Genomic DNA, 27,955 nt, shown 5'->3' on the forward strand with positions numbered 1-27,955 from the left:
TTACCATTTTTACTTTTTCAGAATCAGATACACTTTGTATAATACATCTCCTATGAACATAATACAGGGGTTGGCAAACAATGTGTTCTCGAGCCAAATTCAACCCAGTGCCTAACAATATATGGCTGTGTTTGTGCCACAACACAGAGCTTAATAGTGGAAACAGAGACTTTAATATGGGATGAAAAGTCTAAAGTATGTACTACATAGCTCCTTACAGAAAGCTCCTTACAGTTTGCCAACTCTTATCACAGTATAATAGCTACAACTGAGAGCTGTTAAGTACCTAGCCTGGTGCAATATGTGTTATATGCCTCATCTAAAATCTTGTCAGGAACCATCTGGAGTAGATATTAACTCTAGTCTCAAACAGAGCAAATCAAAGTTCTAGACTATCAACAGTATAAGCAGCACTTCCTAGCGTCTTAAGCCCATCCATAAAAATTTTTGTTCAGATGGTCTTGGATGGAGCCCAGATACCTACATTTTCCCCAAGTACCCTAAGTGATTCTGGTGCAGACAGTAAAGGATTAAATATAAACACTTAATTAAGAGATAAAAACAACTTCTTTAATACCACCTACTTCCATATGTGATTGAGCAGGGATCTGCACACAAGAGTGTTTGGTTCCAAAATCTATATTCCTTTTGACTTCTCTTTAAAGTTACTTAAGAGTCTGATTACTCTTTTAAGAGTAATATATCTCCTGATAAGAGTTACTTAAGAGATTTTTAATCTAGTTATACTATATACAAATCTAAGTTATTATAGCTGAAAAGTACATGCAGAGACCAAGATGATCCAATATACATTCATGAAGTTTAAAATTTGTACTTTCAAGAAATTAAGGGTCTGAAATACACTATATCTTATTACTTTATATATACCAATAGGTGGGTACAAAATGGTGAAGCCCTGAGCTCAAATCACATGAACGACTTAACAAGTGATAACAAATCAAACACATTTGTGAACATAATATGTAATTTAATCATTTATTCTATGTAGAAACCATTTTAACTCTGAAAGACTTAAAACTTGGGATTTCAGATGCTACAAAGCAGTAAGTTAAAGAACTCTGCAGTGTATGTTTCTAATTTCAATGAACCTCCTGAGAGTACCATTGTAAGTACTAATGCTATGCTACAGCTCAAATACATATATTCTTTGCTTATTAAATTCACTAAATTTATATAGTTTACCTTTTTTAAAAGTATGAGGCAAGTTACTTCTCCTTATAACTAAAGACAATATGTCATAACCACATTACTTCAAAACCATTAGCTCCTAATTCAAAACAAGTAAGATAATAGCAGGATAAGATAATAAAAAATAAAAACAAGCTTCTTGCCACATTTTCATGAGTTTCAGATTTTACCTGAACAACATTCCAAACATGTTTTCTTAATGCTTATGTATCAACTAATCACATAGAAATTGATTTTTTTAATGGCTGCCGCAAAGTCCAAAGTAGCCTTCCTAATGAATAGTATAAAACCATTGGTAAGAAGAAAAAAAAAAAACATTGTAAGAAAATATAACATAATATTTTCATAACTAACACACAAACATAACCACAAAGACAAGAAGAAACAAATAGTACATAATAGACTCCTATGACGAAGGGCAAACTCTAAAACTGTATCAACATATTTACACTTGTTAAACTGCGAGTTTTATTCTTCAATGTCAGGAAGAAAAATTAGACACAAAAGTATGATTTAGGTAACTCCTGGTAAAACAAAGAATGACAAGAAGTTTGAACTTTTAAAGCCAGGATGAAGCATAAATATTTTATTTGAAAATAGGAGAACTTTTCATATCACTAATCAGCAGTTCAGATAGCCAACTAGTTAAATAAAAAAGCAAAAATTCATGTTTTATACCTAAAACATAGTAATCTGATTTTTTTGGTCCCTTTTATTTTAGATATAAATTACGTTTGTTTGGTGAAATGAATATGCAAAAGAAACTTATAAAATAAAAATGTAAAAAGTTAAAATTATATTCCAAAGGAAATAACAGATTCTCTTAATTAACTTGCAGTTAAAAATAAAGCTGAGTGTCCACTTCAAATGTAAGATGAAGGCCCTTACTTGAAATTCCATTATATAATATAATGTGTTATTAGGTCTTGCACTGAACTTAAAAGATAATACATCACTTTAATGAATAACTAATATTCTTGTTTCACAAATGGCATTGAGATTTGGTTACTATTATACAATGTAGTACATATATACTGTAACATCTATAGGTAATAAATGGATAACAATAAATTAAAGGACACTGTCAAGTACTTAATGTTGTAGGATACACTGGAAGTTTTTAAAAAAATTATTCCACAGACTTCAAGACATTCAAAATAGAGATGTTAGCTCAAAACTTTTTTAGACTCTCTAATCTAGATTAAAATATCAAATATAAAAGGGACTTAAGCATGTTTTTGAAAATATGTGCTTCAGTCTACCATTCTTGACAGTGTTCTTTGTTTTTCAAGTTGAAGTCAGTTATAAATATTACAAGCTTTTGCATTAGAACAGTCTCAACTTATAATTTGATAAGAATGGTCATAAATAATAATTTGACATAATATGACCACTTAATCAGAATTCTTTGGCTTCAGTATCTTCAAAAAGCACACTTGTAATTCAAAATAATCTTCCAACTGTAATATTTATCTTCAAAACTGGTTTCCTACAAAATGCAATAGCTTCAAAGTTTCAGACAGACTTTTTGAATTAACACTAATCTTTCAACCAAAATTGTGTCTTTTAACACAAAATTGTGTCTTGAAGGGCATCTACCATTTTAGCAACCAAACCTCAAACCACTTTATCCAATAATATTATACAATCATGTGTTTCTTAAATATGAAAACATTAGAGAATTTGAATACAACAAGATAAAAACAATCCCCAAAAACATTTCACCAAAAAGTATCTCTGTCCTCCTCAAAAAATGTTAAGACAATTTACTAAAGTGTCTTGATTATTACTTCAGTAGATAAAATTTCAGCAACTACAAAATAAAATTTCCTCCATCTGTGGCTTATTTCCTTAGCATCAAAATATCTAACAAGTCAGTAAAATAAACAGGTAATAGGAAACCTGGATACATTTGTGTTTAATACTCTGTCCCCCCCCAACACTCAGAATATTTCTATATTTATAAAACAGTGCAATGTCAAGTTGGTTTTTCAATAACCCTCATTACAAGCAGGTGCATTTTCAAACCACGAATTATCAAATATTTACAATTAAATTTATAAACAGTCATGTCATCATTTTTCACTTAAAACTCTAACAGAAACCAAAAACTATTTCTAATAAACCAATTCTAAGAAACATATTTTATACAACTATGCAGAATATTCCTAATATAGCACAGTTACCGTGACTTTGTAACCAAAAGGAAACACTTCAGTCTTCATACATGTTTTTAACCCTTACATTTGAATTATATTGATTGATACAAAGATCAAAGGACTGTTATAAACACAAAGAAAAAAAAACTTTACTTACTGCTAAAGTCAGATACCTACCTTGTTTCTCATTGTAGATTATATTCTTACACAACAGGTCATTATGGCAAAGCACAACAGGTGAGCCCAGGTTGGAAAGAATCTTCTTCATCCAAGTCATTTCTTCCTGAAGAATCTGAGAGCTTGGGATATCACTTAAGAACCTTTCAGTTAAAAAAAAAAAAAAAAGTTACATCTTGTTTATATTAATGACAACATGTTTTTTTAAGTTTCCCTAAGGAATAAAACCTTTTTTTTTCTTTTTGGTCATATATAACTTGAATTTTTTCCTTTCAGTTTTAAGATATAACTGACACACACAGCATTATACAAGGTGTACAAAATTAAATTTGACTTACATACATAATGAAATGATTACTACAATAAGGTTAGTTAAGTATCCATCATCTCATACAGATATAAAATAAAAAGAAATATTTTTCTCTTAAGGAACTCATGTTCTTAACAACTTTCATAAATAACAATGCAACAATATAACAAAAGTTGTTATAACAATATAACAACTTTCATATGTAACACAGCAATGTTACTTTACCATGTTGTATATTACATCCCTAGTGCTTATTTCAGAGAAGGCAATGGCACCCCACTCTAGTACTCTTGCCTGGAAAATCCCATGGATGGAGGAGCCTGGTGGGCTGCAGTCCATGCGGTCGATAGAGTCGGACATGACTGAGCGACTTCACTTTCACTTTCCACTTTCACGCACTGGAGAAGGAAATGGCAACCCACTCCAGTGTTCTTGCCTGGAGAATCCCAGGGACAGGGGAGCCTGGTGGGCTGCCGTCTATGGGGTCACACAGAGTCGGACACAACTGAAGCGACTTAGCAGCAGCAGTGCTTATTTATTTCATATCTGGAAGTTTGAAATTTTTGCCTACTTTCATCCAATTCCCCCTTCCCCACATCCCACCTTTGGTAATCACAGATCTGATCTCTTTTTGTCTGAGTTAGTTTGTTTGTTTTTGAAATATAAATGACCTACAATATTGTTACTTCCTGGTGTACAACATAGTAATTCGGTATTTCAATACGTAACAAAAAATCTATTTTTAATAAGTTCTTTCCATTTAAATGTAGACTTCTGAATTAAAACAGGCCAATTATTCTAAGATTAGAATAAAGAAAATCCATGATAAACAACTTTAGTATGAATAAAAAGCAACTGAACAAGACACCTTAAATGCACAGCATAAAAGTAAAAAGTGTATCAGTACAAAACAGGGCGAGGGAAGAATATACATGTCTAACAGCTGACATTTACTAACACTATTCTTCTCAATGTTTTATATTTATCTCCATTTTACAGATGGGAGAAACCAAGACACATAGTTTAATAAAAAGAAGTTTAAGTATTTAAAGTCACAAAGACAGCCTATTAAAGAACTAAAACATCTATCTCAAGCTTGGAAGGGTGAATGTAGAATAAATTAGTTAAAGTCACATTTGAAAGTCAACAGATATATTTGGGCTTCCAGGTGGCTCAGCAGTAAAGAATCCACCTGCAGTGCAAGAGCTGCAGGAGACTTGGGAAGATCTCCTGGAGGAAGAAATGGCAACCCACTCCAGTATTCTTGCCTGGAGAATCCCATGGATAGAGAAGGCTACAGTCTACGGGGTCGCAGAGAGAGACATGACTGAAGTGACTTTGCACACATGCATGCAGATATTATCTATTGCTGACAAATCAACTCATTATTATATGATAATCATCAATCATATAAACATTATGATACTATCATATGATAACAATATCATAGAATATTCATCTTTACAGAGAATTGCCTCAGTAGTTAGACTGGAAGGATGAGAGTTAGTTTGACAAGAAGGATTGGCGATTATGGCTTTTTATTCTGTACTCTTTTCTGTACTATTTATTGTGCCATATTTGTAATAATAAAAATACAATGGAACAAAAATAGTGTGCTGCTATTAATTCCTCAATAGCACCATCAGGCTTACAAAATTGCTGTTCCTCCTCTTCTTCCCTAAAACTTCAAGACAAGTTCTCTTCATTCTTTCTCTATACAGTCTCTCAGATTACCCCTTTCATTTTACAATACAATAAACAGTCTGTATCACAGTTTACTTTAATGAATCTGCCTATTCACTGTTCTCCCAACTGCTGCATTCTCTTCTACACATAGCTTCCAACAGAGATCCGTATATGCGCTTTTTAAAATGGTGTAATTATTCAAGAATTTATTTTAAAAGTACCGAGTTGAATGGAAAAATAGGACTCAAAGGATTATTAACATAATCACAATCATGTACAGACAAAAAGGAATGAAAGGAAATATGAAAAATATTTTTAATATTAACTATTTTTAATACTTTAGTTGTGTATTTTCTACTGGGGCAAGGATCTTTTGTTATCTACCATAGGGCATCTCCAGATTTATCACTAACCTCAAGAATTTAAAGTAACCTCTGAATAATAATTTTTAAAATAGCAGCTAACATTTATTTAGCACTTAAATGTACAAGCACTGTTCTAAGATATGTGTATATACTGACTCAATCCTCACAAAATCCCTAAAACGTAAACATCTTACCCTTGTTATTTCCATTTTACAGAAAAGGAAACAGGTACTTTGTCCAGGGTTACACAGCAGAACTGAGATTTGATCCCAGGTAGTCTGGCTCCAGAGCCTTGTACTCTTAATCCATACAATATCATACTGCCTCTCAACACTGAACCACTGCCAGCTTCATTATTTTAAAGTGATTTTTTTCCTGAAACCTTTCAATAAAACTGTTATTTCGAAGGTGGATTCTTTTTGTTTTTATGTGATCACTGTCTGAGTATCCAGCACCATGGACACACTTTCAGAGGTCTGTCTACCCCAGTTTACAGGGTATCATATCCCTGTCCTTTCAGAGTCTGACAAACTGTGCGCAAACAAAGCACACACACAGTGAGTCAAACTAATCTTTCAAAATAATCAACTTTAATTTTTTCCTAATGAATTATAAAAAATAGAACAAGAAAAAAAAATCCACAGGTCCTGCTTACCTCTGTCATTCTTAAAGACTTCCTGAATACAAAAGCGGAAGTCTTCATGTACATTCTAGATATAAAGACAAAGCAAGATTTGCAATTTCTGTACTAGTATTAATAACATTATGGAAAAACATGCTCGGTGTAGTTTCTGAGGCATGTGTCACAGACTGTTTCAGAGGGTCCCAGCAGGACTGCGCTCTCTTTGTTAGGAGCATTCAAGATGGTTAAGTAGGAAGACTGAGCTCACCTGCTCCAGCAGGCACATCAAAATTACAACTACCGACAGAGCTACTAATGAGGACAAAGACCAGAAGACTAGCACAAAAGATTTTTCAAAGGTAGAATGGAGAAGCCACAGTAAGACAAGTAGAAGGGGCAGAGATGCAGCACAGTGAAGACCCACAACCCTGGGTGGGCAACCCACAAATGGGAGGATAATAATTACAATTGCAGAGGTTCTCCACATGGAGAGAAGACAAGCTCCATACCTGGCTCCCTAGCCCAGGAATCCTACACTGGGAAGGCTGGCTCCTAGAACATTTGGCTTTTTAAGGGCACACTTTCAGGAGAACCAGAGGGCTGTGGGAAACAGAGATTCCACTCTTAAAGGGCACATACAATATCCCACATACTCTGGGATCCAGGGCAGAAGCAGTAATCTGAAAGGAGCCTGGGTCACACCCACCTGCTGATCTTCAAGAGCCTCCTGGAGAGGCAAGAAGCAAATGAAGCTCTCCCTGGACTCACAGGCACTAGCAGCAGCCATTCTGGGAGCTCATTCTACCAAGAAGACACTGGTCCTGGCAAGCCCCACTATGGAATCCTCCCTCTAGCTCACTGGCACCAGGACCCAGCCCCACTCTAGCTGCTAAAGTTTTAGGACACCTTGGGCCCCTACCGCAGCCATCCAGGGATCTTGCCCCACCCACCAGCAAGCTGATACCAGCTTCCAGGACACCCTGGACCCCAAAGCCAGCTGTGCTTGAACCAGCCCTGCCCACTGGAGGTCCTGACACCTACTCTGAGGAACCTCAGGGTCCTGTAGCCAGAGACCCTGGGACCTGACTCCACCCCACAGCAGACCAGCTCTAGGCCCAGGAAGTTCCAGGATCTGCGCCCTGTCCACCAGAGGCCCACACTAGACTGAGGATCTGTAGCCCCACAACCACCGACCCCAGACCCAGTTCTGCCCACCAGAGAGCCAGCCTGGCCCGCTTAACATTGCTGTACGTTATACACGGAAGTTGTTAAGAGAGTAAACCTAAGAGTTCTCACCACAAGGAAAAAAATTTTTTTTCTATGTCTTTATTATGACAGATGTTCACTAAACTTATTGCAGTAATAATTTCATAACATATATAAGTCAAATCATTATGCTGTATATCTTAAAACTTATTCAGTGCTGTGTGTCAATTATATCTCAATAAAACTGGAAGGAAAAAACTTGTTTATATAATTTAGATTCTAAATTCTGATTTACACATTTATCTTTATAGGAAATGAAATATCTTAGTTACTCTGAACCTGAAGTCCTACAAAATCTGAGACTCCAGTAAAAGAATTTTCAATCTCATTATATGAAACTTTAAAAGTCACAATAAACTAAGACAACCCAAACCTTTTCACACTTCAATATGACTACACTGCCCCAGTGTAGATCTCTAGGCCCATTCAAAGCAGCCTTCCTTGGAACAGAAAGAATTGCTTTAAAAAGGTCTCTATGGTCAATTCACACTATAAAAAATATACCCAATAACAGTAACCTTTATATTATGTTTACTGCCAAATAAATGTTCTATATTTGTTTCTTGGCTCCCCACTTCCCCACTTTTATAGGCACTGATTTTTTTTTTTTTTTTTTTTTTTTTGAGCTGACTAGGGAAGAAAGCAGATTTCTGTAGTGCCTTCTCAGAGTCAAATGAATTAATGTTTATTTTACTTAAATACAAAGAGATAAACAAAATCAGATTTTACACACCTTACAGTTATCTTCGAAACCCTATATATGTAGCAAAACAATGTAAAACATAATTTCAAATGAAAAAAGTAATTCTACCTTTTATTAATGTCTTCATCTGCAAATCCTGTGGGAATGAGAGAGAAATATTTTCCCATCTTTAGCCACAGGTTAGATTTGGGAATCCAGCCATTGTGTGCATGAATAGCATGGATTTTAGCAAGCTGACGAGCTATTAGCCTGTTTAAAAACAAAACAGCATAAAAAGGAAAGTGTTATGCACCATACAGTTCATATTTACTCAAAGGTAAACTAAAATAATTAGGATGCTTTTATCATGTAACATGATTTCTTTTTACCTTACATAAGATTCAAAATAATATGGCAAGTCAACTCTCATTAGAAAAGGTAAACATTTAATACATAAGTAGGAAGAAATACCTAAAATTAATAAAGCAATTATAGTCCAAAGGGATTGAGTGGCAGCCTATTTTGATTATACAATGTCAGCAACCAGCAGAAGAATACACAACTATAAATGATTTCAAGGCACATATTAGACATTAATTACCAATACATTTAAATTACAATGAGTCATTTTAATTTTGAGCCTTTGAAGTCACTGAAGTTAAAGGGCAAAGAGGACTAAAAGGTAAATGGGCAGATAAAAAGGTTTTATGAGTTAATTTCTGAAGGGGGGTGTTAACAAATTCTCTGAACAAATGTTAGGATTTTATGATGTCAATCAATCTTGATATAATGACAAAATAATTTGAAGCTGTGTGTATTTATGTCCACACTATCTTTTTATCTGTAGAACCTAGTACAGCAAATGCTAATGGAAGAATAAGCATACTACATAGAAATAAGAACTAAATTAACATTCAGTCCATAGAACAGTAGATAGAAAAGTGACAACAATAATCTACAAAAAAAGAACTTAAAACTGGCAAATCTTCAACATTACAATCTAATGTAACATCCCTCAAAGTAAAGTCCTAGGACTTACAATACAGCACCACCAAGGAATTTCTGAAGTTCTACCCTGCATCTACTGAATCACAAACTCTAGGGGTACACCCTAGCACTCTGCATTTTAAACAAGATTTCCAGGTGATTCCAATTCACTGTGTAATTTGAGAAGTACTGACTTAATGTTCCAATTCTGCTTTTGAAGTCACTGAGGTTAAAGGGCAAAAGAGACTAAGGTAAAGAGGTAAGTGGGCAGATTAACAGGTTCTACGACTTAATTTCTATATCTTATGTTAACAAACATTAGCTGGCCTATGTACTAAAATGGATCTTTGGAAACTTAAAAAAAAAAGAAAAAAAAAAAAAAGCCTGGGTATTACCCCAGAAATTAAATGGTTTGGGGTGCAGCCACGGCATCAAGGTATTTTAGAAGCTTCTCAGATGCCGTGAATACGCAAAAATCACTTTAAACACACACGGAATCTAGTACTGTAGTTATAGCTCACCAATCTGTGATAAAATAACACAGTTTTATTATGTTTTTATACTACAATGAATATTCTTATCTACTTAGTTTTTAATAAGATTCCTGATTTTCCTTTGGAAAAACTTCCATCCCTCTCACTTTTAGTTCATGTGGTTCCTTCAGAGCTGATCTCCATCCTAACCCCCTATCCCAGCTGCACCACTAACTTCAGGAGTGAAGAGATGACACAGACTTGCCCAGAGCACTCCATTCTGCATGCCAGAGTGATTTGTTCAGGGTATATTACCCAAGCCCAGGCTAAAAGGATTTGATCCCAAGACTTCTACGGAAGCTACTGACTTTGGGTGAAGCCATCAGAAAAAGAGGAACACACCCTCACACACACACACACACACGTGCACTGTGCAAATTGATTAGATAAGTCTGCAACGGCAAGTAATTGTAACTGTCACTCTTCAGAAAAGTTTGCCAGAAAAAAAAAGCTAGCATACAGTAAAATAGATAGCAACACTCCTCATGACAGACACTATTAGAGCCCCTGGATCCACCCATGCTTGAACTTAGTATTCTCAGATATAGACACCAACAAATTCCTTCTTCTTTGAGCCAGTCTGAATTTTCATATTATTATCCTCAATAAGAGTCCTGATGCAGCTCGGAAGTGTTTAGACATTACTGCAAGTGAGTTCCAGTTTTACTACAAGAAATATTCAATGCTTTGTTTGAAAGAACATAGCTTTAAAGAACCAAGCAATTGACTTATATTCTTCATCTTTCCATTTAGATGATTATAATTCAGCTGATCACATCTATTTTGATATTCGATGATCTGAAAAATATTTCACAGTGGGGGTAATGCTCAATGCTTGTAAGAAGCAGAAAATTGTAACTGGTCTGACAGCACTTGAAGCAACAAAATGAGGTCTATGGGACATAGCCCTCACAGATCTGTCTTTGATGCACAATGCTGTAACTGAATTCACTGTTTCCCTATTGATTCTCTCCTGTACCCAGATACAGAAATTGGTCAGTTTCTCTTGTCTTCAGAGCACTACTGGATTTTACTATCGAATTAAAAATGAGTAAAAAAGTATTTGTAATGCTGTTCTTTAACCTACCTAAATTTTTAAAGAGAAACTTCCTAATATTGTTACTCTGAAGCTTAAAGATTACATGTAGATCACATCCAGCCAGTTCCTCGGCCTAAAGACGTTGCAAGTGTCATGTCTGACACATTCAATATTTTTCTTCTTGTGAGACATTCAATATTTTTCTCCTTCTACTGTTTTCTATTCTGAAAAATAAGTATGATGAGGTTTCACTGTAACTGAGTAATACTTGATTTTGGCCTTTATCTTGATGATTAAGTTACAATTCTATCTACGGATGCTGAAGTTATTTAAAAGGAGAGGCAAAAGGTATCTTATCTGAGAATATCTTTTGCCTTTAAGGCACTGCATTCTTGTCTAAGATGGAAAACTTTGCTGATTTGAGAATAAAACTAAGTATGCAACCATGAGAAGAATAAATCGTATTTTGATGAAAAAAAAAAAAAAAAAGAATCCTAATGCATTACCAAAATATTAAAATCCGTGATCTTTTTAGGTATGTGTGTTTTGGTTCATACCTCTCAAATTACCAAGTAATCATTTTTTATCAATAATTATTGCCTGAATGATCTTAAGACCACATATTCTATAAGAATACAGAATAAAAAATCTATTTTTATTATCAATCTCTCATACAGTATTTGCATTAAAAAGCTAGGCCCATAAAAGTGCTATAAATAAACATATAGCACTTTAAGCACTAAGAAACTTCATTAAAAAACCAAGTGATAGTTAAAAAAAAGTGCAAATAAACACACATATATATTTATATCCACGTGCATACATGTATACGTAAACTGGTTTTAAACTTTAAGAGAGGGAGTTGGGACAAGAGGTCTGAAGAAAAGTAATCCATGTTACATAAAAAAGGAGAAATCTACATCAACACAACATTATGACCTAAAACTGTTTACCCAACAAATGAGACCAATGATTCCAGAGAAGGGTCACATATTAGAATAGATACTTAATACCAACAAATTTTTATTTGCTGTTTTAAAAATAAATAATAATGTCATTTTTCATTGTTTTACCCCAGAGTTTATATGAGACTCTGATTTGAAAACCACAGAATGTAGTTTCAGAAGTTCTCCAAATACAAGTTATTCAGCTACGAGTGACTGAAATGACAATTCTACGGTAAATAGAATGGTCATAACTCCAAAGGGCTCTTACATGTTAACAGAATCTGTTGAACAGCTGCTACGAGAAAAAGCACCTACTAATTGTGAGAATCTTGACTTTTGGGGCAGAAAGACGGCTAACTGGAGCTGGGCCAGGATTTGAACTGATTATGTGATGCAAAGTCCAAGGTCTTTCCACTACAGTATACTGCACTAACACTGCATGGAATTAGCAAATCAATGCATTTCTCTGAGTCTCTGGGTTCTTAGAAGGAAAGCCAAATTACTCGTGTAATCTTAAAATCTCTCCTTCAAATCTAAGAGGGGATGTCTGTGAATAAAAGAAAAAAATTTACATAAACGTCCACTCAGTTTAGAGATTTAAGTTCAATAATGACAATAGGAATTTCACATTCATATTCATATACAAGGCTCCTGTAAACTAACTTCCCATCTCATAACAATTTCCTACTAGTCATAATAGAAATATTAAATATACATGATCTATGGACTAAAAGAGGCAAAGTTTTCCAAATGATACTGATTTTTATCAAAAATCAGCAACTATTTTCATCTTTGAGTAAATTTCTGAAATTACAAGTGAAATTATAAAAATTATTTTATATGAAATTTTAAAAATACTGTTACATAATGAGATACATATCTACTCAAATGGAAAACAAACTATTAATTACCAACCTACAAGAGCAAAATTAGTATTTTCAAACAAAGCTATATCAAAACTTAAGAGCTAATGATTAGTATCTTCTAAAGTAAATTATAGATGTATTTGTCCTTTCTAAAGGTGCATTGTCAAAATAGTATTTGATAACATAAGGGATAATGTTAATATTAAATGATAATATCATGCTTATATAACAGGTAAAAATATATTCAGAATATTATTTAAATGTTTTATAGCATTTTCCTATGTAATTTTTTAAAAATAGCAGCAAATAATAATAGTATAGTTGAGATTGCTTTATTAATGCTACTGATCAATACTATCACTAGGTTATCCTACAAGAGGCAAACACCATGCCTTATTCTTCTCTCTTAGCATTCAGCACTAAGAGGAGGTACTTGATAGATACTTGATGAATAAGAATCATCATCTTGGTAACAGATTCAGGGTACATTTAGAAACTTACCACAGGATTCTACCACTATTGGAGTTATTCTCAGGTGGATTAAAATCTATCCTGGATTTTTTTTTAATCTCATATAATACCAGTTGTGCCAAAATTAATGCAGAGCTACAGAAAGACAAAGTGACCATCCATTTGAAACACTGCCTGTTCTTTGACAAGACATAACTTGTATAATAAGTCTTTTTTTTCCCTCAAAATTTAGAATTCAAGCTAATTTCTACAGGGCTTAGAACTACTGGTCTATCTTCTCTGCAGCAAAATTAACAAGGAAAGGAAGAAAATCTATTATACAAATATCCTCATGGAAATAACAAATATAGTTAAACTGCAAGCACAGCAACTACATACTTAAAAACCAGGCTTTGCTAAGAGATTTTAAAAATTAAATAAGTCTACTTACAAGTTCCATACTCATCTGAAATTTTCGATAAATTGGTCTTGAAAAAAAACAACATGTAATTTGTGAAGGATGGCTTTGTTAGGAAAATTTTTGGTTTTTCACTTGTAACTGAATTCAACACAGTTGCAGAACACAAAATCAACACATAAAATATGTTGCAATTCTACATTATCAATGAACAAAATTCTCCTCAAAAAGGAGATTAAGTAAAACAACTACATTTACAATAGCATCAAAAAGAATAAAATGCTTAAAAATAAATTTATCGAAGGTAAAAAAATTTCTATACAAAACGTTGCTGAAAAAAATTAAATACAGAATTAAATGGAAATATATCCCCTGTTTGTGGACTGGAAGACTTAAAATTGCTAAAATGTCAATACTAGCCAAAATGATCTATAAATTCAATACTATCACTACCAAAATCCTAATAGCATTTTTTACATTAAACAGAAAAAAAAAAAACCTAAAATTCAAATGTAATTTTAAGGAAACCCAGACAGATAAAAACAAGTTAAAGAAAAAAAGAATAAAGTTAGAGGTCTCACATTTCCTGATTTCAAAACTTATTACAAAGCTATAGTTATCAAAACAGAGTGGTACTGGCATATCACCACACACACAGACCAATGGAATAGAGCCCCAAAATAAACCCCCCAGTTTATGAGCAAATGATTTTCAATAAGGATGCCAAGACTATTCAATGGCAAAGGACAGTTTTCTCAACAGATGGTGCTAGAAAAACAGAATATCCACATGTAAAAGACAGAAATTCCTTAATCCTTTCCTTAAATCATCATAAAAATTAACCTGTCAAAAATCTAAATGTAAGAACTAAAACTATAAAACTTTTAGAAGAAAATACAGGGGAAAATCTTCATGACACTGGACTTGCTAAAAACTTCCTGGATATGACACCAATAGCACAGATGACAAAAGTAAAAGCAAACAAACTGACTACATATATCGATTTTTTCTTTTTTCCCCAGATGGGTAGGTAGGTGGCAGGTTAAATAAGCAAGAGAACTTACATATAAGGCTTGTCTTGGGTAGCTGCAGGAGAAATAGATCTACCTGCCTGCCAGAATCTTAGAAGTTTATATAGAAGTCTTAACGGGGTTCGGTAATGTATGCCATCCAGATAGTCTCAACACCACCCCATTCTCTCAAGGCTCTATCCTCGAACATAGCTTCCACTGGGGGGACAGTGAGCAGAGAACACATTCCAAGGGTGGGGGTGTGAGGAACCTCCTACTGTGTGAGTACAGCCCCGGTCAACTGATGCTCACATCTCCTTGATGATCTCTTCCAACAACTGCAGAGGTTGTTAGTGATCAACAAAACAATCCATGTACATCAAAATTTAAAACTGTGCATTAAAGGGCAAAATCAACAGAGTGAAAAGGCAACCCATAGAATTAAATAAAGTATTTGTAAGTTATATATATGACATGGAGTTAATATTCAATATATAAGTACTCTTACATCTTGACAACAAAAAATAATCCAATTAGAAAACTGGAGGAGGACCTGAATTGACATTTCCCCCAAGAAGATACACAAATGGCCAACAGGCATAAGAAAAGATGCTAAATGTGACTAACTATTAGGGAAAAAGAGATCAAAATCACAATGAGATACCATCTCCTTATAATCAGGATGGCTACTATCAAAAAATAATAATAATAATGTCAGCAAGGACTTGGAAAAACTGGACCCTGTGCACTGCTGGTGAGAATGTAAATTGGTATAGGTGCTATGGAAAACAGTATGGCAGTTTCAAAAAAAATTAAAAATAGAATGACTGTATGATCGAGCAATTCTACTTCTGATAATATACCCTAAAGAACTGAAAACAGGGTCTAAAAAAGCATTTGCTCACCCACGTTCGTAAGAACATTATACATAACAGCAAAAAAAGTAGTAATACCCAAATGTTCATCCATGAATTAGTGAGTAAACAAAACATAGTCTACACGTACAATGGAATATTATTCAGCCTTTAAAAAATGGAAGGAAACTCTGATACATGCTACAACATGGATCAAGACATTAAGCTAAGTGAAATAAGCCAGTCACAAAAAAACAGAAGTAACACTAATATAAGGTATCCAGAGCAGTCAAATTCATACAGACAAAAAGTAGTATGGCTGCCAAGGGGGCGGGAGGGGAGAATGGGAAGTTGTTGCTTTTGTATATACAATTTTAGTTTTGCAAGAGGAAAGAATTGTGGAGAGTGTTTGCAAAACAATGTGAATGTACTTAACACTATGCAACTGCATACTTAAAATTAAGATGGCAAATTATGTTACATGTATTTTATTACAATTAAAAATAAAAATGTTAAATAATATAAATGGTCATAAAAAAGAATACAGTTCTTAAAAAGACTTGATTAGAACAATTCAATTATTTTCTATTAGCTAATTTTATATACAACAGGAAAAACAATTAGGTAATAAAAATAAGATTTCTTATTTTCACTATCACAGATGGTCCTTCTTCTATGTAGTCTCAATAAGATAAGGTTTTACTGCACTAACATCAAGGCAAATGCTACTTTAAATTCCATATTCAATAAAGCCAAATGTTTGAAAACCTCAAGGCTGCAGAGAATTTCTTCAAATACCCACTAATACTCACTAGTTGCTCCTTTCTTGGAAGCTTTTTAAAAACTGTAACTATAACAGGCATTTTTTGAAATTGAAATAAAAGATCCCAAATCCTACCTTCCCAACAGATTTTTTAAACACTCCTTTCAGTTTTTTACATAAACAAATTACTGCCTGATTGCAGCCACAGTTCAATAAGAGCCGGGGCAATGTAGGTGAGAGCACAAAGTAGTAAAGTAGGCAGGCTCTGGTTATGGGGGTAGATGCTCGAGGAGTTCCAGGGGGACTCCTGAGGCTCGATCCCGCCTTTGCGTATGTCGAGCCTCCTTCCTCATGACCTTTGTCACGGGTGGAGTACCTCACTCTGGCCCCCAACAAATAAGCTGATTTTTTCTTAGTCCTACATCAGACATTTTGTATGTTTTAGACAACATTCAATAATAACATAACATTTATTTGTGCTAATGTACCTTTGTTATATTCAAATATGAGTTGTTATCACACAACCAAGCCATATGACTTTCTTTTATAACTTACTATATATTGCCCTACTGATTTCCAAAAGAGAACATTACCAATTCTATTTGCAACCCATAGTTTACCAGTTCCACTATAATATGCTCAGCACTGGAAGCTGGCATTTTTTAGTTATGTTTATTGATAAATGTGCAATAACTCATTTTAAACTGCACTTCTCCCTGTATGTCTGTTGCTGAGCGGTTTTAATTACACTTCAGCCAATATTTCCAGCAAGAGGCAAATTTTAGAGAAATACCAGGTAAGAAAATTCCTAAACACCTTAGAATTTAACAAAAAATATAATAATAATTAAAGGTTTCTGTAATACTTGACTGCTGTAGAGAAATTCAAATAAAAAAGTTCATGATAAACTTGCATAGGCTGAATTACTAGTTAAGTATTAGCATGATGTAATTCATCTTTACCTGTCATCTCCCTCAGACTCCTCCATGTTCTGCATCACCTTTAAGGTCCAATTCAAATATCGTCTTAGTTAAACACTGCTTATTTCCCAACTATACCACAGAAAAATAGTTGTACTTTTTTTAAAACCTTTTCTACTCCTCTATGTATACTATTTAGCTTATTTTCCCCCCAAGGCTACTGTCTATCACAGACTGTATTACTTACTAGTAGACCAGCTGACTGTTTGAATTACTTTTCCTCCCCTCAGATCAGTCACTCAGTTGTGCCAGACTCTTTGCGACCCCATGAATTGCAGCACACCAGGCCTCCCTGTCCATCACCAACTCCCGCAGTTCACTCAGACTCACGTCCATCCAGTCAGTGATGCCATCCAGCCATCTCATCCTCTGTCGTCCCCTTCTCCTCCTGCCCCCAATCCCTCCCACCATCAGAGTCTTTTCCAAGGAGTCAACTCTTTGCATGAGGTGGCCAAAGTACTGGAGTTTCAGCTTTAGCATCATTCCTTCCAAAGAAATCCCAGGGCTGATCTCCTTTCGAATGGACTGGTTGGATCTCCTTGCAGTCCAGGGGACTCTCAAGAGTCTTCTCCAACACCACAGTTCAAAAGCATCAATTCTTCCGCACTCAGCCTTCTTCACAGTCCAACTCTCACATCCATACATGACCACAGGAAAAACCATAGCCTTGACTAGACGAACCTTTGTTGGCAAAGTAATGTCTCTGCTTTTGAATATGCTATCTAGGTTGGTCATAACTTTCCTTCCAAGGAGTAAGCATCTTTTAATTTCATGGCTGCAGTAACCATCTGCAGTGATTTTGGAGCCCAGAAAAATAAAGTCAGCCACTGTTACCACTGTTTCCCCATCTATTTCCCCTGAAGTAATGGGACCAGATGCCATGATCTTGGTTTTCTGAATGTTGAGCTTTAAATCAACTTTTTCACTCTCTTCTTTCCCTTTCATCAAGAGGCTCTTAGTTTCTTCTTCACTTTCTGCCATAAGGGTGGTGTCATCTGCATATCTGAGATTACTGATATTTCTCCCGGCAATCTTGATTCCAGCTTGTGCTTCTTCCAGCCTAGCGTTTCTCATGATGTATTCTGCATATAAGTTAAATAAGCAGGGTGACAATATACAGCCTTGACATACTCCTTTTCCTATTTGGAACCAGTCTGTTGTTCCATGTCCAATTCTAACTGTTGCTTCCTGACCTGCATACAGGTTTCTCCAGAGGCAGGTCAGGTGGTCTGGTATTTCCATCTCTTTCAGAATTTTCCACAGATCCACACAGTCAAAGGCTTTGGCGTAATAAACAAAGTAGAAATAGATGTTTTTCTGGAACTCCAACGAACGTTGGCAATTTGATCTCTGGTTCCTCTGCCTTTTCTAAAATCAGCTTGAACATCTGGAAGTTTATGGTTCACATATAGCTGAAGCCTGGCTTGGAGAATTTTGAGCATTACTTTACTAGCGTGTGAGATGAGTGCAATTGTGCAGTAGTTTGAGCATTCTTTGGCATTGCCTTTCTTTGGGATTGGAATGAAAACTGACCTTTTCCAGTCCTGTGGTCACTGCTGAGTTTTCCAAATTTGCTGGCATATTGAGGGCAGCACTTTCACAGCATCATCTTTCAGGATTTGAAATAGCTCAACTGGAATTCCATCACCTCCACTAGCTTTGTTCATAGTGATGCTTCCTAAGGCCCACTTGACTTCACATTCCAGGATGTCTGGCTCTATGTGAGTGTGAGTGATCACACCATTGGGATTATCTGGGTCGTGAAGATCTTTGTTGTACAGTTCTTCTGTGTATTCTTGCCACCTTTTCTTAATATCTTCTGCTTCTGTTAGGTCCATACCATTTCTGTCCTTTATTGAGCCCATCTTTGCATGAAATGTTCCCTTGGTATGTCTAATTTTCTTGAAGAGATCTCTAATCTTTCCCATTCTGTTGTTTTCCTCTATTTCTTTGCATTGATCACTGAGGAAGGCTTTCTTATCTCTCCTTGCTATTCTTTGGAACACTGCATTCAAATGCTTTTATCGTTCATTTTCTCCTTTGCTTTTCGCTTGCCTTCTTGTCACAGCTATTTGTAAGGCCTCCTCAGACAACCATTTTGCTTTTCTGCATTTGTTTTTCTTGGGGATGGTCTTGATTCCTGTCTCCTGTACCTTGTCACGAACCTCCATCCATAGTTCATCAGGCACTCTATCTATCAGATCTAGTCCCTTAAATCTGTTTCTCACTTCCACTGTATAGTCATAAGGGATTTGATTTAGGTCATACCTGAATGGTCTAACATAGTAAATACTGATAAATATAATTCACAATAACAAAAGCTCTTTAGGTCCTCAGTAAACTTTAAAAGTTTTAAAAGAGTCTTAGGACCAAACTGAGAAGTTTAGATCTAAACTATAAACGAACTTGCGGTTTTCAAATCAAGCCCACTTATTACTGTTTTCAAGAGCAGAAAAGAAAATTTTATCAATTTTAGAAAATTTTTAGAGCATTTCCTTATAAAAACACAATATACTGAATTAAATAATAGAAGTTTAAAGAGTAACAAAGAAGTGTTAACAGTATTAAAAGGATCTTAGTGAGCAATAACTCTGAAACTATGAGCAACTGAGTGACAAAACTTAATAAGAAATGTGTAATGCTTTGATTCAAGCACTATTTTAAAAAATTAAGGAGAAACCTTGACCTTCTATAGCAAGCTAATCTAAAACCTATCACTTATATTTCTTTTGCAGAGTAAACTATGAGAATTCAGATAAAAAGGAATGCTTTTTCTTTAGCAAAAACAAAACAAAACCCAAACAAGAGAAAGTTTCTAAATTTACTAAATAGTTGCTTAAAGAAAGAAAAGGCAGTTTCAAAAAACATTTCCTTAGTGCACTTAACTTTTCAAAAGGATAAATTACTTAGGAAAAGAAATGTACCTGAAAATGGCAGGGTTGCAGACATGCTTTGGATCCAACGCTTCTCCCTGTATAAATTCATAGCACAGTCCATTATTGAAGGTACAGTAGAGCTGTGGTGCGCAGCCATGAGCCTGCAACACTCGGAAACTCTTCACTTCCTCATCACGGTCGACTAACAACTCAGTCTTATTGCCATAAATTCGCACCAGGACGACATCCTCCATTGTATTACCCACATAACAGCCAATAAGTTTATTTGTGATTCCATCAGTGAAAAGCTGCCCCCCAAAAAAAGAAAAAAAAAGGAAAAACAATTATTCACTTTTAAGGAAGAATTAGGAGATAACTTGAAAAACATTAAACACTAATTGAAAAAAAATCTACTTAATTTTTGAATATAATTTTGCCTGTTGCTGCTGCTGCTATGTCGATTCAGTCGTGTCCGACTCTGTGCGACCCCATAGACGGCAGCCCACCAGGCTCCCCCATCCCTGGGATTCTCCAGGCAAGAACACTGGAGTGGGCAGCCATTTCCTTCTCCAATGCATGAAAGGGAAAAGTGAAAGTGAAGTCGCTCAGTCGTGTCGGACTCTTCACGACCCCATGGTCTGAAGCCTACCAGGCTCCTCCGTCCATGGGATTTTCCAGGCAAGAATACCGGAGTGGGGTGCCATTGCCTAACATGTCTATAACTTTAATTCCAGATGTAAACAAAATGGAATGCTGCTATTTAATATGTTGTGTAGTACAACACACACATTCTTTCTCTCGCCTATGTCTAACAGATTGGAAAATCTCTGAAGATAGGGAAAGTGGCTTTCTTCCTAGCATAATATATGTTATAAAAAAGTCTTTAATAATGTTCACAAGTTTAAAACTACAAACATAATGTACCATAATTTTTATTATGGTAAATCTCCAATTTATAAAAAAACTTAATTTTAAATGTTATTTTCAAAGATTACTTAACATAATATACACTAGAAATTCTTCTAAGTATTCAGGTTATAATAATTTAAACTTGAATGCTACAGCTAAATAAGCAGCAGCAGCACAATCTTAATTAGATGAAGATAGAGAAGTAACTAGAGATTTCACAGATATTTTCTAAAAGGGAGTTTGAGGACTTTTCAAGATTTTTTTTGCTGCACCCTGAGGCATGAGGGATCTTAGTTCCCCAACCAGGGACTGAACCCATGTCCCCTGCAGTGGAAGGGCAGAGTCTTAACCAACAGCCCACCAGGGAAGTCCCCTCAGGAGTTTTAAGGTCCTTTTTCAGATTTGCATATAATATTATATGAAAAAGCAAACAGATGATTAGCAATATTAGTTCTCTAAGTCTATTCAAAAACTGCAACTTTTGTCTTCCTCTACATTAATTTGACACTCAGTTCAGTTCAGTTGCTCAGTCGTGTCCGACTCTCTGCAACCCCATGGACTGCAGCACGCCAGGCCTCCCTGTCCATCACCAACTCCCAGAGTTTACTCAAACTTATGTCCATCGAGTCAGTGATGCCATCCAACCATCTCACCCTCTGTCATCCCCTTCTCCTAAAATTGACATTAAAACTTTCTATTTACCCAATTGTAACTCAGAGCTTTTGGAGGCTCTTGGGTAGAATAAAGGGATAAAAGTGAAAGCAAGTGTTAAGGACATTTTTCCCAAGACAAATGGGAAAGAACAAGAATAATGAACAAAGGATAAGTTTTAAATGTATACACATGTAACTAATGCCTGAGAAAGAGGGTAATCATTTTTATTTTGATAAGACTGTTGTAATGATAAATGATACCTGAAAAGGCTTTAGATCTTCAGGTGAAATTTAAAAGAAGTGTTTACTTATCCTTATTTACCTAATGTAGGTAAATTTAATGAGCTAATGTGAAAAGATTTATTTTGAATATCTATGTTTTGGGGGTATGCAGAGACATACAAACTCTGCTTTCCACCTAGATTTCAAAAAGCTAGTAGGTAGGGAGACAATGACAAGAAGCATATGCCCTTATACTAAATTCCAATCATCATTTTCTTAAAAACTATGCTGCAAGTTTGTTCTTATTAAAATATCAACTCACACATATTACTCTGTAACTCCTCCAAATGTCATGTAGAAATAAAATATTTCAATTATTGAAATAAAGTTTGAGAAATTAATGTTCTGAAATGCTTATGATGAATGACACTCCACACTTCTCAAAGGAGTAAAATCTATGTTTTCTACATCCCCTCAACAAATATTTAGTAAGGACTTAAATACTGGCTTCCCTGGTGGCTCACAGGTTAAAGCTTCTGCCTGCAACGCGGGAGACCTGGGTTCAATCCCTGAGTCAGGAAGATCCCCTGGAGAAGGAAATGGCACCCCACTCCAGTACTCACGCCTGGAGAATCCCATGGACGGAGGAGCCTGGTGGGCTACAGTCCACGGGGTCGCAAAGAGTCGGACACGACTGAGCGACTTCACTTTCACTTTAAATACTAGCTTGTCTTATTGATATAACTTATAACAAATTTATTCTTTCACTCTTGCCTATAATAAATTTCTTTAATTGTGCATGCTATATTGTATATTTATGTGTACACACAGAAACACACATTTAAGATATATGCACTTAAAAGGGCTAGAAGTGGATAACATTACTGGATAAGATTATTGAATAATATACACACATTTATAAGGATGACATTGAGTCACAACTCCAATGACACTAACCCTAACATACTCTACTATACAAAATAGCTAAAAATTTACAATAAAATGATAGTCACAATAAATTTCTGGGGCAAAAAAATATTACTTCATTTATAAGAGTATTTTGCTTCCCTGATTGGCTCAGCTGGTAAGGAATCCACCTGCAATGTGGGAGACCTGGGTTCAATCGCTGGGTTGGGAAGTTTTCCTGGAGAAGGGAACGGCTACCCACTCCAATATTCTGGCCTAGAGAATTTCATGAACTGTATATAGTCCATGAGGTCACAAAGAGTCAGACACGACTAAGCGACTTTTATTTCACTTCATAAGAATATTTTATGTAAAGTATCACTTAATTTATATTTATGTATAAATAAGGATAGAAATGTCTACAAAAATATCCAACAGAAATATTAGGTAGTTTAAATCCTGTCTCCTGTTTCCCTGTTTTAAACTTTTTTCTTTTGGCTTATGCATGTTTTCTTTTTTTTTTCTTCCACAATCAATCCAGTTTAAATGTGAAAAAATTAAATTAGTGAGAAAAACAAAAGGAGCCCAATAGCTAGGAACAGACCCAGTACATACAGCAAGGCCTGGAGATTCAGTTGAACATAAGTAATTTCACAGAACATCAATATCAGATGAGACCACTCTGTGTCCATAACGCATCAAGACAAAAACAAAGCCACTCCGTAATCATGTGTGAACACAGATAAAACCATGAATTTTTTCCAAACCACAAAAATCACCAAACATCCCCCTGCTCTGGCTAATATGAGGAACTGCTGTTCCTTTTCAAGTCACAGCTCTGTCCCTGCTTCATTCCTCCAGTCCTCTAGGTAACGTAAGTTACCCACAGTCACAGACTTGCTCCACTTCCTTTCTGACAGCACCCAATCCACAGGAAAGCCTCATGTCTGACTCTTTGTGATCCCATGGACTATACAGTCCATGGAATTCTCCAGGCCAGAATACTGGAGTGGGTAGCCTTTCCCTTCTTCAGGGGATCTTCCCAACCCAGGGATTGAACCCAGGTCTCCTAGGTTGCAGGTGGATTCTTTACCAGCTGAGCCACAAGGAAAGCCCAAGAATACTGGAGTGGGTAGCCTATCCCTTCTCCAGGGGATCTGCCTGACCCAGGAATCAACAAGGGTCTCCTGATTTGCAGGTGGATTCTTTACCAACTGAGCTATCAGGGAAGCTTCCCTGAACCCTCTCCTAAATTTTTATACTAAGTCCTTTCTAATACCCACCATTACTCATGGAATAAGTCTTCCGTAACTGCAAGGAGTAATAAATCTAATTTGTTCAGCTATTCAAATGACCTCTTGATGGAGATTTCTGAATTTAAAGATGTATGGATAATGCTTTTTCGCTCTTGGATGGTTCCTACCTCATGCATAAATCAATAATTAATTCAAGGTACTTCAGCTTTCCAAAACAGACAAAAATATACTAGGTATATGCTAGGTATGAGTATTATATCAGATATACACTAGAAATGTAAAATTCCACCTCATTGGAGGGGGTACAAAAACAATAGAAATCTCATGGAGCTCCTTTTCACAGGGCTTATCCTACACTGTTTGTCAAGTATGTAAGATAGTACTAGTTCAGAGAATGAGCTCAGAGCAAGACTGCTCCACCTGACTGTAAATTCTAGGTGTGTTAGTCTATTCTTAGGCAAGCCACTTAACTTGTATGTGCTTTATTCATCTCATGTTTAATATAAGCAATTAGAATCTACTTTATAGTTTTAGTTTTTATTTTTTCACTTAATATGTTTTTATGAGAATTAATAGCTTCCCTTGTGGCTCAGCTGATAAAGAATCCGCCTGCAATACGGGTTCAATCCCTGGGTTGGGACGATCCCCTGGAGAAGGAAAATGCTACCCACTCCAGTATTCTAGCCTGGAGAATTCTGTGGACTGTGTAGTCCATGGGGTCGCAAAGAGCTGGACACGACCGAACGACTTTCACTCATGAGAATTAATGACTTAACATATACAGAAGCACATACAACAGTTTCTGACACAAAATAAGCTCTTATCAAGTATGCAGATAACTACATATTTAAATTTCAACACAAGACAGCAAAATGATTCATAATGAGCTCATAAAAGTTAATAATTATGACAAGATCTATGTTACAGATTAGCCCTAGACTCTGTGTGCTGCACTGCCCAAACCTGTACAGGTTGCCATTTGAAGTAACACAGAAACTCTGGTTGGCGAAAAGAAATTATAATTTAATGACACCTTAGAAGTTAAAGTGACTATCAGTGAACCTGAAGACCTTCTTGAGACCCCCAAAACATAATCCAATGCCTCCTTTCAGTACATGACACTATCCTGCAATGACAAACTCTATATCTTAGCTACCACGAAATTTCTTTAGTCCCTAAGATGATTAAGAAACCAAGCAGAGTTTTGATATTTATTTATGGTTTAAAATGACCAATTAACTACTAAATTCAAATAAATAAGCTTCCACAGGCCAAGATAATGGGAAAGACAAGTTTCAATTATTCTTTAAGACAATGACTACTAGACAAGACCAGGAATTTAGAAAGATGGAATTAATTTGTGTCAGTTAATTGTTTTGTGGAAGAAACCATTGTGATTCCACCACCTTCCAAAATGACAGAATGAAAAGCAATGTAAAAAGAAAACAAAATACCATTTTCATGTATCTAACTGGCAAAAAATTTTTTAATATCAGAGATTGGAGAAGGTATACAGAAAAAGATACTTTACAATACTGTTTTGAGGAATAAAAAATTACATAAAGTGAGAAATAGCATGACAGTTTTATGTCAACTTGGACTGGCTATAAGGCCCAATTATTCAATCAAACATTAATTTAGATGCAGCTCTGTAGGTATTTCGCAGACTTATTAACCAGATAACTTCAGGTAAAGATTAATCCCCTTAAGTGAGCCTCATTCGACCAGGTGAAGAGCTACTAAAGCAAAACTTAGGTTTTCCTGAAGATACTCTGCCTTAAGGCTACAGCATCAATTCCTGTCTTAAGAGTTTCCAGCTTACCAGACAATGCCATACAAATTTCAGGTTTACCAACCTCTACAACTGTGTGAGCCAGTTCCTTGAAGTAGATCATATATATATATATATATATATATATATATATATACACACACACACATGTATATGTGTTTGTATATTTTTTCCTTTAAATTTAATTTCACTAAGAATTTACTCTATGGATATACTTAAAAGAAGTTACCCAAAATATATGCATAAAAGTAGTTCACTGCAATACTGATTTTAATATCTAAAAAATAAAAACAAAATTTAAAAAAAGATTACATACACTGATATGGAGATATCGAAGATATATTATTTTAAAAGCACAATATAGAATAATTTAATTATATTTACTATATTTATAAATGTAAGTAGATAATGTATGCTGGTAAACCCATACATAAATTATTTATGCTGGTAAATAATCTGACAATTTTTTATAAGTCAAAAAAAACTGTTCAAAAAATTACCTTTGAGGAGAAGGACTTGGTATTGAGGGATTTAGGTGTTGTTTTTTTTTTTTTACTTTCCATTTTATAGTCTTATTTATGTTTTAAATATTTTATTAAGAGCATGAACCATATGTATCTATTAAACAAAATCAACAGGGTTAGATAGTGTTCTTTTATGAATGTGACATGCCTATGTGTGTGTGTAGTCGCTCAAGTCATGTCCAGCTCTTTGCAACCCTATGGACTGTGGTTCGCCAGGCTCCTCCATCCATGGAATTCTCCAGGCAAGAATACTGCAGCGGGTTGTTATTTCCTCCTCCAGGGGATCTTCCCAACCAAGAGATCAAGCTGTCTCCTGTGTCTCCTGCAACGCAGGCAGATTCTTTATCTGCTGAGCCTTTCTAATATTGCTCTTTATACTCTTTAGAATTCTTTTTAAAACCTCACTTTAAAGTAATTAAGTCACATGATCTTTAACATGATCAAATATTATGTTTCTAGCTATCAAAAATTGTGGTCAATACCATAAAAACATGAAAATATTTACAACGGACATGAGTTTGAGCAAGCTCCAGGAGGTGGTGATGGACGGAGAAGCCTGCAGTCCATGGGGTCACAAAGAGTCGGACACGATCGAGCAACTGAACTGAACTGATGTGAAGAACAGGAATACAGAAGTGTACATAAGATTCAATAAAACAACTATGTAAAATATTTAAGGGAGAAGTAGACTGTAATAAACAAAATAGAACGGTTGATTGTTTAATAAAATATGAACAGGAAGTGGGGGTTTTTTGCTACTCAAAGTTTTAATATTGTGTTACATCTTTTCAGTAAAACTAAATTACTTCATGATTATATAGTTCTTTATTTAAAAAATTTACACATACAGTATATTTTCTCAGAGTACTAGAAAAAATGACTAATTCAATTCAAAAATATTGTTCTGTTAACTTTTTTTTAAACTGTTACTGTGATTACCACTAGAGGGAGGGAAAAGGTAGGAGCAGAAAGGGAAGTGGGAGATATTCTGGGTTACTGGTTAATATTTTCTCTCTTTCCCTGAGCTAGGGCTACAAAGGTATTTGTTCTACAACAATTTATGTTTCATTTTTTTCTGTAGGCTTGTTGTATCTCACAATTTTTAAAAGGGTGACAAAATTTATCTATAGCCCATAAGATGTATCAGAGTAAAAGAACTTCTAAGAAAAAATTCGGGGGACTTCCCTGGTAGTCCCAAGTAAGATTCTGTGCTTCCACTGCAGAGGGTTCAAGTTCAATCCCTGGCCAAGGAACTAAGATCCCACCTGTCACGTGGCAAGGCCAAAAGATAAAAAACAATGACAGAATCCTGAAAAATACAACTTGATTCCTTACATAAAGGCCTTTCATTACTGCCCTATCTTTGTCAGCCACAAAAAGAAACAAGAAACAAAACAAAGCCCTTAAGCTTCCCACTTCCTCCCAGACCTGCAAGCAATTAACAAGTCCTGCACATTTATTTTCTGAAATGTCAAATCTATCCCTTATTTCCAG

General features: G+C 35.2%; 1 protein-coding gene across 1 annotated transcript in view; it reads right to left on the reverse strand.

Annotated features, from left to right (window-relative positions):
• ETNK1 (ethanolamine kinase 1) overlaps positions 1 to 27,955 on the reverse strand; it is a 54,763-nt gene that overhangs the window by 20,553 nt on the left and 6,255 nt on the right. Inside the window, exons 2-4 of the mRNA XM_002687736.6 lie at positions 20,248 to 20,507; positions 8,606 to 8,746; positions 3,546 to 3,688 (exon numbers count right to left, since the gene is read on the reverse strand). Of these exons, the coding sequence (XP_002687782.2) occupies positions 3,546 to 3,688; positions 8,606 to 8,746; positions 20,248 to 20,507 (544 nt within the window). The remainder of the gene's footprint in view (positions 1 to 3,545; positions 3,689 to 8,605; positions 8,747 to 20,247; positions 20,508 to 27,955) is intronic.

Source organism: Bos taurus, chromosome 5 (genome assembly GCF_002263795.3).
Source record: "Bos taurus isolate L1 Dominette 01449 registration number 42190680 breed Hereford chromosome 5, ARS-UCD2.0, whole genome shotgun sequence".
Lineage (NCBI taxonomy): Eukaryota > Metazoa > Chordata > Mammalia > Artiodactyla > Bovidae > Bos > Bos taurus.